The sequence below is a fragment of the Phymastichus coffea genome, unplaced genomic scaffold (assembly GCF_024137745.1).
Source record: "Phymastichus coffea isolate CEN01 unplaced genomic scaffold, Cenicafe_Pcof_1.1 PCOF00127, whole genome shotgun sequence".
Classification (NCBI taxonomy): Eukaryota; Metazoa; Arthropoda; class Insecta; order Hymenoptera; family Eulophidae; genus Phymastichus; species Phymastichus coffea.
This window is the reverse complement of record NW_026706938.1, coordinates 637,153-654,049: the sequence shown is the minus strand read 5'-3', so window position 1 is coordinate 654,049 and position 16,897 is coordinate 637,153. Positions and strand designations below refer to the sequence as shown.

At 35.2% G+C, this 16,897-nt stretch overlaps 2 protein-coding genes across 2 annotated transcripts; one reads left to right on the top strand and one right to left on the bottom strand.

The window, feature by feature from the left end:
• The first annotated feature begins 6 nt into the window (after positions 1-6).
• Positions 7-11,691, top strand: LOC131671491 (meiosis-specific coiled-coil domain-containing protein MEIOC-like). Its single transcript, XM_058947951.1, has 3 exons — positions 7-498; positions 762-927; positions 1,295-11,691. Exons 1-3 carry the CDS (start codon positions 13-15, stop codon positions 1,651-1,653), a joined length of 1,011 nt encoding a protein of 336 aa, XP_058803934.1. The 5' UTR covers positions 7-12; the 3' UTR covers positions 1,654-11,691.
• Positions 11,692-14,477: 2,786 nt separating this feature from the next.
• LOC131671506 (uncharacterized) lies at positions 14,478-16,865 on the bottom strand. Its single transcript, XM_058947976.1, has one exon. The coding sequence runs from the start codon at positions 16,863-16,865 to the stop codon at positions 14,478-14,480; it is 2,388 nt and encodes a 795-aa protein (XP_058803959.1).
• Positions 16,866-16,897: the final 32 nt, after the last annotated feature.

Here is a 16,897-nt window from a genome sequence, read left to right as displayed (position 1 = left end):
AATAGCAACGGTATGGTAGACAATGAGCTGTTTACTCGGTTGGTAAAGCAACGCCAACCGCATCAACAGCAACAGCGTATAAAAAATATGCAAACTCTGTCGCCCGCTGCTGATGTCCTCTTCAATGCGAGTTTGATGCAGAATGCTAGTGCTGGAGTGTTTCCTAGTCACACGGTTATGCCAATTCCAGTGGCCGTACCGCCACCGTTGTCCATATTTGACAGCGGTTTAGGACTTAGGAATGGCACAACTGCTAGAAGGTCTGGCCCATCTCGCATACTATTCTTAAGACTGGAACAAACTTATGAACAGTTCAAACAACTCGAGAAAGAGCGCAAAAAATGTGAGGCTGGATTGGCTGCTCACTTCCCTGGAAAGAAGGTTACGAGTGCTAATAACATACCAATTCCAAGACTCCAGGGCAGTCCATCCAGAGTAGACCGCCTCATTATTGATCATTTTCGGGAACATGCCCGCGTTATCACACTCATAGCAAAAGTAAGTTCTTAAATCGTTTAAGTAAATCTTTCGATAGATAGTAATTTTTGTGTTCTCAATCAACATTCATCGCGATCAAGATTATCTTAAAATAGAAAAAAATACTCTTTTTTTTAATACCGATTTCATTGAAACAAATATTATTCGAGTAGATGCAATATAAAATATTATAAAGTATATATCAGGTCAATTACTCTTATGTTGATAATTTGAATAAAGATATTTAATGCAACAAACGTTATGGTTAATTTATTCAATGTTAGATGGAACGACTTCGTGGTGCTGACATGAATCAACGTGTGCATAAAGCTATGGAACACTGGCTCGAAGCTATTAAATTTGTTCAGGAGTGTCGCAAACAAGAAATTACCAATGCCGCTAAAAGACAAAAAGGAAATCTACATTGCATTTCTATCCATGACGATAATGGTATGTGAAGAATTTATTTATTTAGACTATAAGACAAGTTTTTTTACTGTCCATTTGTTAAAAATCAATGAATGAAGTTGAATTATTTTAATAATCCTTGGACAGTGTGTATTCAATCTTAACATATTTTTCATTATCATATTAAATAATTATAGTCACTAAATGTACAGTTTCAGTTTGATTAAATAAACAGAAACTTCGGTATATACAAATTCATATACATTATTTTATGTATATGCCATTGTAAAACAATTTGAATGAAGTTTTAGATTTGAAACACGTTGCACAATCTTTAGTGTTTAACGTACAAACTTATAGAAATCGATATACGACTAGTTTATAAGATTGCACTTACTATTGTTTACAGATATATTAGCGTTAGCCGATAGCATTTACAAACTAACAAAAGCTTCACGTTACGCAAGAACAGCTATGTACAACGCCATGCAAACGACGCTTCTTTACAACAGTGAAATTGAAACGAAGATCATCGAGACACATCAGGACGTTGTAATAGAGCTTCAGCCCAAGGAACCTGAAGTTGTGACTAATGAGTTTCCATTACCATTGGTACCGTTAGTGCCGTTGGTGCCTCCTTCAGAGCCTGAAGAGATCGCTATCGCTGAAGCAAAAGATGATAAAGCAACTGTCGACGAAGCTGCTGCTGCTACTGCTACTGCTACTGCTACTGCTATTGCTACTGCTGTCGCCGGAAATCGTACTTAAAAGAAATGTAAGCCAAAGCGAAGCAGTCGGAAACTTGTGCAAAATGGCTCTTCTATGCTTGTTCACACTCACTGTGAGTCTGTTCCTTTTCAAAGTTTTCGGCGCCTAATCTTTTCCAAGCTTTTCTAATAGTTTATCAATGGACGAAATTGGTAGTCATAAAAATGGAGTTAAGGGCAAATGATAATTATATTAAAAAATAATACTCATAATATTCTTGGTGCTAACCAAGTTAACCATTGCTCGAAACGCAGAACCTCGAGAGCTTTCGTTTGATGTCATCGTATTGTTTTATTAAAATTGTCTGTATAGAAACATACAACAATGTTCTGAATGTAACGATCATGCGAACGTGTGCTGCTTCGTCATCTAAGGACGAAGAAAAAAAAAATAAAATCGCGTAATTGCTCTGGAGGTTGGCAGCGGCACCTCTCACTGCACCGGTTAACTTTTATATTTGTTACTCGTGATTCCGTAGTTTTTTAAAACAAAAATGCGCTTTCAATATGTGTACCCGATGCCGAATTCGCACACCTGGACCCATATTGAGTATTGATGATTCAAGTGGTCGGTCCACGGTATGTCGTTATATCGGCTATTTTAACGCACGAAACTTCCAGTCAGACTAAAAAAAATTAAAACTTGGCTGGGGATACGACGCAGCGAGAAACGTTCCATGTGCTTTCTATTTCGATGATATTTTTTCGTTCATTTTTCTTCTACTAAAACATTTGGTGTTGATTTGATTGCATATTAGAGATTCAATGTCAAGGATTATTAAGATTGTAATATTTGATTTTATATTTTAATTATAGACTGGAATTGTTATTTAATTGATTGAATAAGAGTTGTGATGAATCTTGATAAACTTTTGCACGTAAATACATTTTACAATTTAATACTACAGCTTGGTATTTGCCATCAAAAACTTTAATCAAGTGACTGTGGATTTAACTTTATAAGAAAATAGATAACGTTTAATGTCGTATTTGACAAATTTTGAAAGTTTGCATTTTTGTATTGGTTAATAAAGTAAAACTGATTTTTTAGGTGAAAATTTCATAAGAAGGAAAAAACATTGCAAATTGATATGTAATTTTGATTATTTATATTGAAAGGGTTCGAGCCTTTCTTGCTGCTGCGTGAGTTAAACTTGAGCCGGATTTTCTACCACAATTTGCTTATAACTAGATGAAAGTTTCAGGTCAATCTCTGGGTCTATACCACCGAGTTTTACCGAATGTGTTAGTTCAATCGCTAGATACAATTTGTTAGAATAGTTCAATGTGGCCTTCCTTAAGTATGTGACCCATATGATGCGTGTGTGTGCTAATCGATGCGATTTCAAAGCTGCGAAAAAATATTTCACATGTGCGGTGTGATTAACAGCCGAAAGATAGAATTTTCGGTGCGTGTAGGCGTGTGTTATTTGGTATTGATGTTGCAAGTTAATCTTAACAATCTAAAGATAATGCTGTCCACTGTACTGTAATAATAGCTTTATTTAATATATATATATATATATATATATATATATATATATACACTCATATGTATGTATGTATATATTGAGCTTCCATCCGTGTAACCCAAAGATCAACGATAGAATTAGATGCCTACAACGACTGGCTGATTCGCGGTCTATGAGTAATGTGCTATATTTATTATTGCCGATGAACAGAGGTTATGAAGAATTTAACTTAAGCAATAAAATGATCAATTATCTAAGTAATTGATTATTTAATAAAAATAAAAGAGATAAGAGTTTTATAACTTGTAAAAAACTTGACAAATTAATAACGTGGATTTAATCACCTGCGAGTGTTCGCTTATATTCTAGAAAAAATTATTTGGAATTGGATTACGCGGATGATGGCTTAACCGAATGAGTATAATTTTGTCGTAATGTACGAATATGTGTGTGTCAATAGACTTTAATTCGCGTATGTGAATTGCGCACTTACACTACACGTTAGTTCGATCCTCAAAGGTTTTCTTCCAATCCAGTAGAACGTTGATGACATGATTTTTTTAGATAATAGCAATTTTTGACTGGTATGCTGTAAGTTTTTTGAACTCAAGCGGTTTTTTTGAGATGAATTGTACATTGCATAAAAGGGAAAAGCATATTGATTCTCGAAATCATTTCTCTTCGTTGTAATATCTTTATTAATTTACTATTCAGAAAAGCAGTAAATCTGATTATTATTGTAAATAATCTTGGCGACCTGCTTCAATTAATTCATTCTTTTGTGGTTCAGATGAATTTACACAAATTGATTCAGTAATTATTTTAGTATTTTTCAAGTACTTTGAAAACATTAATATTGATGAAATTTCTATACAGACATGTGATTTATTGAATATTTTATTTCAATATATTTTATGCTAAATTTCACAACATTATCGTATCTATTACAAGCTTTTAATTTTAATTTCTTTTACACTACTTGCGTTTATTAACAATGTGTTATTTCCAGACAAAAAAGAAAATGATAAAAAGTTGGTTTTAAAACTATAGTTAGATAATTGGAGTAAAAAATACACGATTTACTATTTGATTAGCTGTGTATTTTGAATGAAAGTATTTTACAATCAAATAAGAAAAACAAAAATTTTTTTTTGTACTTGAGAAGAAATTGCTTTTTTTGCATGAGATGCAGTCGTTGATTTTGTGGCAAAATTGGATTATAAATTTGCTTTTGAAAATTTCATGTGTCAATGTTGACTTGTGTAAAAATATGTATTGTTTGTTATATAGAAGAGATGTATTGCTATGCGAAGCCTTTTTATTTGTAATCGTACATATCAAAAGTAGAAAATTAAAAATCGTTTTTAGTTATGTATATGATAATAATTTATTTTTAATGTTATAAAAACAATTGAAAAAATCTATGTACAAGCAATGCATGAATCATATGATTGATTAGTAGAATAAAGTACCACGAAAGAATTTTGTTGACGATTATAATATTGGTAAAACAAATAATCAACGATCTTACTAAAAATGCTTTAATCATTTAATAGAAATATAATGAAAAATGTAATTTGTTCAATTTTTGGGCACATTAGTTTTGTTCTAATTTAGTTCACTATTATCAATAAAAAATTTTTTTTCAATTTCTTTGTTTTTTTTTTGTTATCTAACATTAATTTCTTTAATAATATCTTATCTGTTTTACGTGAATCTTCTCTTTCGAATTGTACATGATTCTTTACTACATACTACTACATACTAATGAGATTTACTACATACGTTATTAAAAAAAAAGTTTTTTCTCTTATGCTATCTACATTTAATTGCAGAAAACTGTTGATAATTTGTGTTTGCGAGAAATGTTGTTAATTAAAAAATGCTAGATTTTTTATAAACATATGGTACACGTTACTGTAATCTTTCAACTGGTGCTTTTATATTATTTTCAGTAAGTTATGAAATGTATTTCCTAATCAGCATTTTTTAAAATTTAATTCATTATTCCTTAAAAAAATTAGGAATTTGTTTGTATTTTAAAAATTTAAGCGTTGATCGAAGTGTATAAATACCGGATATAATAATTCACTTGAAGACTAATACTGTAAGTTTTTTCTTGGAATGAATACAAAGCTTCTTTATTGTTACAGGGTTAAGATAAAATGTCCATTAACCAATCTTTACATAAAAAATCCTTATTGATTCAATCAACTCACTTAGTACAGGATTTATACAAAAGGGTTTTTTTTGTAACGGTTTAATGGTTATCACAAGAAATGTTATTTAGTTAAGTTGATATAAAACGTCGTTCTTTAATTTTCTAAAAAGAACAGAAGAGCTTAAATGATTTTTAATTGTTTTTTTTTATATTAATGATTGATCTTAGTCTGATAAAAAGTCTGCTTCATTAAATACATATTTATCTATTGGAATAGTTATCGTTTTGCCTATTTTTCACTAGGCATTCATTTGCTTTAGCTTTAGAAAAAAGAGATTAGAAATGGTACTAACTACAAAAACTGTTTATCTTATTCAGAAATATTAGAATTTTCATTTATTATACAAAAGCCTGAATGAATGTTTTCCAACTCGTTTTTAAAACTGAGAAACTTCAAAACTTAAATATAAAACAACTACGACAAGCGAAACAATAACTTTATACGATCAAAAATGTTCTGCAAATTTAATAAGAAAAGTAAACAATGCTTGACTTGAAAATTAATTTTAAATATTTTATAGATGTAGTAGAACAAAATGTTGAGCCGTACTTTCAAAATAAGCCTTTATGAAAATATAAGTTCTTTCGTCATTAGCGAATTGAGAATTTTAGCGAGTTAGAATAATGGTTTGATGTAATTAGTTAAGATTAAATGTCCGAACGGCCATTCAAAACACTGTAAAGGTAACATTTTTGCCGCGATTTCGCGCTTTTCCAAGAAAAAAAGTAAAATGTATTTAAAATTGGATTCATTAACGGGAAAACCGGAATTAACTTTACTCACTAGGATGAAAAATACTGAATATTTAAAAGTTTTACGGTCTTTCCTAATAATAAATGATTGATCGTGATAACAATGAAACTTCTGTGTATCACAAAGTTCTTCAAATAGAATTTTGTCAAAGTCAAATAGACTAGAGATAAAAGAATACAATTTATTACCCTATCAAAGTAATGGATAACTATTAAATAATTGGAAATGTAGACTTTGATGACAATCGGTGTTACTCGTTTTACACCTTGTATATCATTTCAGCTATGGTAGTAGTTTATATGTACTAACTAATATTGAGAGAAAAATAACGAAATGACATTTAAAATGTAAATGATTATATCATTAAATGGGCTGTGTTTAGTAAAGAAAAGGACAAACAAAAATTTGTAAACTCTGTGAGTGCGCCGCGTGAGTTTTGAACCTAAACCTGTCGGTTCAAATCAGCTTTGTTTTCATAAGTGTAATGTATCGACACAAAAACGATAAATCAATCGAAGTGATTTTCGATTAAGAGATGTTTTATCATTTGAAAACGAAGAAACGAAGAAAAACTGAAAAAAAGAATAGAAACGAATAAAAGTCGGAGTATGAAAGTAAACAGGAGAGGAAAGTAAATAAGCATTATAGCTTATTAAAAAAAGAAAACAAATGACGCATATCTACGGAGGGCAATACGAAACTGTCTCCGAAATAATCGTCACAATCCGCAAGAACATGTTTTACATGTACTTTGCAAATATAATTACACAACGACCACCGTGCACACGTTGTACCTAATAATTAATAATTAACTGAGCTAAATTAATTGTAGTAAAGTCCGTCATTAATTGTCAATAATGTTGTACCTATACACGGAGTATGAATGATGACTCGTTGTTTGTAGGCTTTAACGCGTCTATGAAAGGCTGTAATAATAAAATGTTAGAATGGTCCAAGCTGTGGTAATACTTTTGTAAATGTGCTCATTTTTCAAATGACTTTTTTAAACCACATCGATTATGTTTCTTTATTGTCAATTGATTTCAATAAAATAAAAAAAGTATAATACCAAAAGACTTAGATTTTATACGAAGACAAAATTAATTAAGATGTTAAAGTTTTATTGATGAGTTCAATTGACAAGAAGAAACAATAATAAAGTATACTATCCTTAACAAAATAAAAAAAAATAAAAAAGAAAAACGTGAAAAAAAGGAAGAATAAATAACACGTAATTCAGAGTTAATGAAAAAAAAAACAAAGGTCTTATCAAAGTCAGGACTGTATTTACTATTAAGTCGAAAACTGAGTAAAGGCTATTACTTGGGCTGATTGATACGACTGTAGGGTTTGGGTAGAAATACTTTAGCTGAGGAAGTTATCGTAAGCATATTAGCGTTTAAATAATCTTTTAACCGTCTTAATAACTATCTGTGACATGCAAGTCTAGATGTGGGAGCTCTTGTCAATGTTTTTACGTAATAGTAAAAGCAAAAAACAGACGTCATACGTATGTACGTTTGTATATAGTTATAGCGATGTGCGAGCTGTGTGTTTGGACCCATGAGCAATTTTTCACGATCAGTTTATTGATTTGTTTGCTATGGAAAATCCTAACTTACGTACTATTGTATACCGTAAGGTTCTGGTTTCCGGTGCAAGCTCAACAAAATAATGCCGAGCAACAAGTATGATGCAACGAATAAAATAAATCCATTTTAAGGCCTTTGTACATTAGTTCGGAATCTCACTTCTTCGAAAGCCCGAATGCGCGCATTCAAGAGACAGATCGATCTTTAGCATGAACATTCGCGTAGTGATTATTCCGTTTCTCCGAAAACATCTGTACCCTTTTTTTATCGGATCATTTGTGTGAAGTGGCTTGGAGAACGAACAACTTACTTTCGTTGATATTTGTACGAAATGAACAATCCTATAACTCCTGTAGACTTATATTCTTCGTTGTGTGCTTTCACACATTTTATTATTGCGTGCTTTTTCAACCAATAACATACGTTTATATTATTTTCTACTAAACAATGCTTTTTTAATAACTCGAAATGCCGGAAATTTTTATTATCAATTTGATAGTTTGGGATGATTAGCTGTAACCTAGTGGGCTTATATATAAAATATTTAACGTATTTTGAATCCATTAAGCTCAATTCTTCATATGTGTAAACTAACTAATACTGTATTGGTCCTGATAAGCTTTAATTGTAGTTATAATCGCATGTATCTGTTATACACAGTTTATCAAATGTTAATTTCTCACGGCACGTAATTTATACGGCTTAAGGTAGCAATTTGTTATATTAAGAACACTCAAGAATCATTTTAGTTGTAACTGATAGTAGTGTATGATTAGTAGAGACTATGATAACGAGATAAAACGAATCAATTAGGCGAAAATTTGATGCAATTTGTAGCACTCGCGAACAACTGTAGTATCGACGAGCCAGTATTAGATTTACATTAGTCTTTCTACGAATAGGAATACCGGTACCAATTCAGTGTTAGTTATAAATTTGAAAGTTTATTGGTAATTGTGAAGCTGAGACTTGAATTAATATATTTAAAAATAGGACCAATATGCCGTTTTTCATGAATAACAGTTAAAAATAAATAATCAACGAGTAACTTGGCAATAGTTAAGAAAACTTTTCTCCGACAGTTACTAATGAGTGATATGAGTTACTTCTAATGATTTATTTGACTTGAACAATCATTTCCTACGTGCACTTATTTTTGTAAGTGAATGAAATAAAGATTTTCATTCAAAACAAAGAGACTAATGTAAGGGCACGAAAATAAAATTCTAGATAGATTTTGTCGATAACAAGTACATAAATGTGCAGGTGAAGGTCTATTATTAAAATGATATTATTTACACATATTTATATCGAAGCATACTTATATAGAGATGTTTAAACGTCGAAGAGGAAATAGTCTTGCCACGTCTGGCTCAAAGTAGCTATATATATATATACACACACACATGTATGTGTACATATACATATAATAAAATGGAAACTGTCGACGACGAATCGGTATTTGAATTTTAGCTCGCTAGTGAAAATAAACAAAGTAAAGGCAGAAAAGCGCATTATTAGATAATCGCAACTTACAGAGTGAACATGTTAGCGAACAAAAAGTTTAATTAGATGAAGAAACACCATCTGCTTTGAATTTAATAGTCAGTGAGGCGCGACAAAAGACTAGATTATAATACGAGATTTTGCCGTTTGTACTACTACGCAGATACAACTTACACAGGCATTTTCTTTCTTGTTTCTTTTGCGATGCGCACCCACGTGCGGACAATCAAACTGTAACGAAGCTTCGCGCTCGTTCCGTCAATTAAAACGAGCCGCTTGCATTGCCGTCATTGGATTTGATGTTTGCCCGTAAGTGCTTTCCCTCACTTTCATCCATTACCGCGGTAATTCATCGTCTTTCAACTACTCTTTCATCAAAATTACATTATCGCGGCTCAAATAAAACTGTTCGTATGTTGGGTCGACTACCAATTCGATTATACATGCATCACGGCTGCAGAGATGAAGCCCTTATCAGTGTTACAACATTGAATGCACATTATGCCACAACAAAGTGTTATTCGATCTTCGCTTATAAATAATGTATGATCGTTTGATTGTTTCACTTGTATATTTGCGTGATAATGAACGAGGTTGCTCATCATCCTACTTTAAATATGATTACAATTATTGCAGTCTCTCGATTCTATTCAAACTATTATTTGCGACAAGACTTTGAGAGTGATGTCAAAAAACACATTTTCATTGTATACTTCATGTCAATCGGTATTAAATTGTATAAGAATCTCTAACGACGGCGTATCTGTGAATTTTGACAAATTTAAAGTTGAATCGTTTTTTATGTATAGTCAATGTATCAAAATATGCGAAATGATCTACACGCAGTCTTTAACGAGTATCGAAACATATAATTTACTTAAGATTATTACGCTGAGAAAGGGTAACTAACTATGTACTTTTTTATGATTGAGCACTGAGCAATTTTTTTCACTGCTATATATATGTAAAATTTCATTTGTACGAAACTTTTTTACATTCTTACCACTATTTGCGAAACCGGTTATTAATAATGATCGCAAATATACACTCGTCGATTAGTTCAAGCTTTTAATAAGGACTAATATGATTTTAATAATAATTAAGTAATGTACGTTCATTCGTACTAACTGACAATTTTTCAAGTAATATTAAAAGTTTCACTGAATATCAAAAAAATACGTTAGTGGCATCAATCCACGAGACTTCCTCGCTCCAACAAAGCATAGCTGTAATCAATAGTTAGGGGTTTTCAGAAAAATAACAAACTACATAGTATGCCATTACAAATAACAATTACACTCTTAACTGTTAAATCTCGCTTTCATCTGTTTTCATGTTAAATTTGGACGTAGCGAACGATCGAACAATTTTCAAGCAACAAATAGCAAAACATAAATAAATGATAAACCGTGGTTTGCAATTTTTTCGATACGCGGTGTGACGATGTCATAAAAGTAAATATAAAAATTAATATAAAAGTTGATAGATAAAAAGGTTAGCAAAACAATAATTTGATAGAATTTACGAGGGGAAAGGTAGAAACGAAAGAGGATAAACAAATAACAGTTATCGCGCAACACACAAAACAAAAAGAAGTGAATGCGAGAGGCTGATAGGTGAGAAAGGGATATTAGTTGAATAATGCGAGATGTGAGCTTAAATATATCTGCCTGTAAAACTCCTGTTTGTACCTTACTAGTTTATTATATATGCGATTGCTACATCGATTGTAGAAGTGCGAATGTCTACGTGAGTGTCTGTGATTTCTTGAGGACGTCGTCAAAATAAATGTGAAGAGGAAGTTTACGATTCTTCTGCAAATAACTACGAGCATTGTAACTGACATAAAACTCATTTGTACGCTTTTATATCACTTTGCTTTCTCTTCTTTATTCTTAACGATGCAAAGCAGAAGCGTTCCTGTCAAAGTACCGTCTTTCTCGTTGCATGCGAATCGGCATGTTTTTAATAACTAACTTGCTAAAGAAATTGAAAATAAAATAGTAAAAGGCCGAAATATCGATCTCGGAAAAGACGGAGACTTTTACCAGATTTGTTTTAGCATTTTTAACGCAATGTCAAGATCGTAGTTGGAATTTACACAAGTGCACGAGACGCACTTATTCGTCGAGTGAAACAAATTGTAACTGCGTGGTAGATAACGTAGTTGTTGTAAATTGCAAGTAGAAGGAAAGTGTGTCGCCTTATGAAGCGTAGATCATTCGAAACGATACACAACTAGCGTATTGAAAAATTAAAATAAATCTTTTCTTTCCTATACCTATTTCTATTAACGATCCTTTTTTCACGATGCTACGTAGACGTAATGTAATGCCGTTTAGATGACAAATAACCAACAAATAAAACTACGTTCTATGTACACCTGCTGTGTTGATGGTTGACAGTTACGTTTTATTCAAAGTGTCCTTTCTATGTCAAATTGTTTGTCCCATTAAATCAACAAAAAATGATAAATAAATGGTATCTTTCATGTTCAGAAAAGCATTTTTTTATTGTACCTTTCCATTTAAACTTACAATTTCGGAACTATGTAACGAGATGATTTGATATATTTGATTTTGCAGTCATTATGTCTCGCAGTAAGTTAATTATAATTTGTGAATATGTAAATATTATTTTTTTGTATTTCTTACATGTATCAACAAGCGAGTAAGTTTTGTATTATAAAGATATAAGTAAGAACGCTCATTTAAAATATTAATCATTAATCTGATAATATATTATTTGAATGTTAAAAACCTCTTATTCGAATAAGCTTAATGACTGTTTTTAACTTATAAATGAATAATATAGTCGTTTCTGAAAAATAATATTTCACGTTTATATTATTTTTACTTAATTTATACATTATTCAAGGTAATTTCAAGGTCGAAAAGCCTGTTTAAATAGATCCACTTTCATTAAGTCAAAATCGGAAAAAAATGGTTAATAGAATATTTGTTGGATTTCGTCAACAACAACAAAAACAACAGCAAGAATAAGATCAATAATTATTTAATAGTGATAGAATAGCGACGTGTACAATAAAAAAATAATTATAATAACAAGAATAATAAAACCGATGATAGGTGAAATTTAAAGCTTAGTAATACAAATTTTTTCCAGAACTTTTAATAGTACATTACGATACAAATGCGGGAAAGTAGATTCTTGTTCCGTGTGGCGTTTACGCCCGAGCGAAGCGAGGGTTAAAAGTTACACGAGACGAGAAACTCTTTCCCGAACATGTGCCGTACCGTATTTTTTGATACGACGTGTGGAAAGTGCTATTTTCAACACACACTCGGCAGAAAACGTGCGTTGAAAATCGCACTTTCCATACGTCTTATAAAAAAATACGGTACGGCACATGTTCGGGAAAGAGTTTCTCGTCTCGTGTACTTTTCCACCCTCGCTTCGCTCGGGCATCAACGCCACACGAGACAAGAATCTACTTTCCCGCACTTGTATCGTAATGTACTATTTTATACACTTTTTCAAAAATACCTTACCTGAAAAAATATAGGACCGTTTCGGTACTTTTGTTACGCCTTGTATATGATATGAAATGATTTGAGCGACTTCCTTGGCGAAGTAAATCGCTCTTGTTTTGAATTTTTCCTTTGTCCTTTGTTGCTAATTTATTTGTGGTCGTTAATTTTTATTTTATTAGATGTATGGGAGAAATCACTTGACACTGATTTAGGGAAAAAGCCGTACCGGCATAAAAAACCCTTTTATTAAAATGAAATAGGAAATTAGAATGATGGAAATAACGCGAGAGAGACGTCGCGCGGAGAGCGATGGTCGTTGCCATGCACGCACGCACTCAAACGCTTTGCACACAAAGGAATTTAGTATACAACAAATTCGCATTCACTGTCACACACTCCAACCACAGTGAAGCGATAGGAAAGACCACGTGAGTGGACGAGAGCCTTGCAATACGTGGGTATTGCAAGCGGTGTTGCACGTGGGTGCACGAAACTGTTATTCAAAACGTGAAGACGCGAGGGAGCTCCGCACGCTGAACGATGTCGTCGACGACTGCCGGTTACACCGGCAAGAGCAGCCATGCTTGGCGCGAGTGGCGCAGCGCTGTAAGGTGCTGCCACCACGCTAGGCTTAAGGCCCTAGCGCCTCACACATTCTCGCACATAGACACGCTTTAGCTGCGCGCGCAGCTTAACTTAATTTAAAAGTACATGCCTGAATAACATACGTATGTGTTAGTACATATATATCGTTTTGCGACGTAACATACTGCCGGCCACAGCTGCGAGACTAGTTAGACCATTAATGGTCGAGCAGTGTTAGACTTAACAAGAATTTATATTGACTAGTTGACCCACTCCTGCTTGCGAATCTAGGACGGTCTTTGGTATATTTACATGGAGAGCCAGTTTTCGTTGAAGGGACTGCTCTATTGATTAGCATCGACATCACAATCTGATTGGTTGGAAGCTATTTTGCCTCAACTTCTCTTAAACTATTAATATAACGAAATGAACGATTAACAATATCTTAAGTCTAATGAACAACTTATTCTACGTGAGATCATCAGAGGCCATAATTTTGACGGTTCAATGATCACGCTTGTCTTAAATTAACGTCGACGTAAGGTTGGAGTCTCCGCGATCGTGGAGACCTGATATCCGGACAGGTATCGTGCTCCAAAGATTGTTTCTTTGGGCATCTGGCTGTAGAGCACTCTGTACTCTACCCTTCTCGGGCCAGGCTTCAAGCACTTCCAGAATACCCCATGGTTCAACTCGTTTATGGCAAACTAAAGAGCGCACATCTGGGGCTAATTACGAAGTCGGGAGGGTAGCTTGAGACTCCAACGGGGACCGCGTTTTCCTGATTCACAGGGAGCACACAGAACCGAGTAATGTTCCGCTTGTAGGTTCCGGAAGCCATTTTCACAGATGCTACTCGAGCAATGCCATCGCTCCCAGGGTGGATCTCCACGACGACACCCAGCGGCCATCTTGCGCACGCAGGGTTGTCCTCCATCGATACAACCACGGATCCAGGTAATAAGACGGTTCCGGAGGTCAACCACTTCTGACGAGTTTGTAGTTCATGCAAGTACTCTTTGTGCCATTTACTCCAGAAGGCTTGCCTAGCCTTAGAGACGAGTTGGTAGGAAGTGAGGCGATTGTCCGGAACTGAAACATAATTTTGGTCGGGTAAGAAATTGAAGGGACGCCCGATCAAAAAATGAGCTGGAGTTATCGCAAGGGAATCGTTTGGATCGGCAGAAATCGCGTACAATGGTCAAGAGTTTAACACGGCGGCGATTTCCTTTAATAATGTTTCCAATTGCTCGTACGTGAGCTTTTGATCTTTGACGACACAATTTAGATGGTGTTTGAAACTTTTGACTGCCGCTTCCCACAAACCGCCGAAGTGCGGTGAGAGAGGTGGATTAAAGTTCCATTCAATCCGTTCGGCTGTAGCAAAGGTTTGAATCGCGTCCTTAAATTCGTGTGAATCGTATAATTTGTAAATCTTTTGCAGTTCGTTATTCGCACCTACAAAGTTAGTACCATTGTCAGAGTACATGGTGGTCGGTTTGCCGTGCGTGGCAATGAACCGACGAAAACATGCGAGGAAGCCCTCAGCTGAGAGATCGGAAGCTACCTCGATGTGGACAGCCTTGGTGGCCATGCAGATGAAAACAGACCCATACGCCTTAATGAAGCTTCGATTCCGATCCTTTTTTTCTTTGATCATAATCGGACCAAAAAAATCTACGCCGGTTTTAGCGAAAGCGAACGCAGGGTTTACTCGAGATTCTGGAAGGTCTGCCATCTTGGCGTGTGAGAATTTTGGCTTTTGCCGAAGACAGGGTACGCAGCGGCGCAAGACATGTTGAATCTGGTTTCGACCGTTGAGAATCCAAAACCTCTCGCGTATCGTGTAGAGAGTGGATTGGACCCCTCCGTGAAGATTTCGATGATAAGCGTCGCGGATAATGAGATCTGACACGTGATGATTACTAGGTAGCAAAAAAGGGTATTTTTGATTGAACTGAAGATTTGAATTCTTCAACCGACCGCCTACTCTGATCAGCCCATGCTCGTCTAAGAAGGGATTGAGTTCGTCGAACTTCGTTCGACTCCTGAAAGCGCCGTTGGGGCCTTTGGAAATAAATTTTGTAGTCGACTTGAGCAATCTTATCTCATAACTGAAACATTCTCTTTGGATGAGAAGAAGAATATTGCGCTCTGCGTAAGCTATTTCGACTTGAGAGAGGTAACGAATCCCTCGTTGCGATTTATCCGAATCTTGGGTATCGTCTGGCAATGGTTCCCTTCTACTCCAACGGAAAAGATATCCGATGGACCTAATAAGGCACCCATAGTCAGAGAAACGAGCGTAGACATTGCTTCCGGAAGAAGCTGTGAATAAAACAATTCCCTCTGTCGCGCCTGGAGGATCACCTGACGAGGAATCTTCCGATGAAGGCCATTGATCTTCAGGAAGAACCAACCATGGAGGGCCCGAGTTCCAGAGGGGGTCAGCTAAAAGTTCCCTGGGTAGCTGTCCTCGGGATAGTGAATCGGCCGGATTGTCTTTCGAACGAACATGTTTCCACTCGACTTTCTCACCTAGCGTTTGAATATCAGGGACTCTGTTCGCTTCGTACGTTCTAAGTAGATGAGGAGCTTTGTCTAACCAGCAGAGAACGATTTTTGAGTCTGTTCGAAGAATTGTTCGCACGATAGTGAAAGTCAGCTGTGTCACAAGTTCGACATATAGTCCTTTCAAAAGGGCAGCGCCAGAGAGTTCCAAACGAGGTATGGTGTGATGACTAAGCGAAGCAACCTTGGATTTACTGCAAGCTAACCTTACAGTGACATTTCCCGCGGAATCAATGGAACGAATGAAGATGCACGCGCCGTATCCTTTTATCGACGCGTCGCAAAAATCGTGTATCTCGGTGGATACTGGGTTCGCAACATCGTATCGCAGATATCTTAGTAACGCGACTTCTCGCACCAAAGGAAGTTGTTCAGCTAAAGCAATCCACTTTGTGTGGATGTCTTGAGGTAGGGATTCGTCCCAGGTAATGTTAGCTTTCCAACATTCCTGAATCAATGTTTTGGCATACAGAGTTAAAGGACCTAATAAGCCCAGAGGATCGAAGATCCTTGCAATCTGGGAAAGGAGTTTTCTTTTGGTAGAAGCTGATGCATCAGGGTTTGCGGAATATGTGAAGACATCTCGTTGCGAGTCCCAGATGATTCCGAGAGTCTTCTTTATGGGGTTCCCTTGTATGCCACAGTCTAAATCGAAGATGTTTTTATCGATATTATCTAAAGCTGACGGATGATTAGAGGACCATTTTCGTATTACGAACCCCCCACGATTTAAGAGTTTGATCATCTCGTCGCGAATCCTCATGATGTCCTCCAGCGTGTCTGCACCTGAAAGGAAATCGTCAACGTAGAAGTCTCGACGAAGTAGCATTGCCGCCCTTGGGAATCTGCTCTCCTCATCAACGGCCAACTGGTGCAATGTTCGAACTGCAAGAAAAGGAGCACACTTCACCCCGAAAGTCACAACGTTGAGAACGAAAGTTCGAACTTCGCCTTCGTGGTACCACAAGATCTTCTGGAACTTCCTGTCGTCGGGATGAACCCAGATTTGTCGATACATCTTTTCGATGTCTGCAGTAATGACGAAGGGAT

Excerpts from the sequence above, each read along its gene's own strand:
- LOC131671491 (XM_058947951.1), top strand. The coding sequence starts at position 13 with ATGGTAGACAATGAGCTGTTTACTCGGTTGGTAAAGCAACGCCAACCG. Across the intron at positions 499-761 it reads TTATCACACTCATAGCAAAA|ATGGAACGACTTCGTGGTGC; the intron begins GTAAGTTCTTAA and ends ATTCAATGTTAG. Across the intron at positions 928-1,294 it reads TTCTATCCATGACGATAATG|ATATATTAGCGTTAGCCGAT; the intron begins GTATGTGAAGAA and ends TATTGTTTACAG.
- LOC131671506 (XM_058947976.1), bottom strand. The coding sequence starts at position 16,865 with ATGTATCGACAAATCTGGGTTCATCCCGACGACAGGAAGTTCCAGAAG.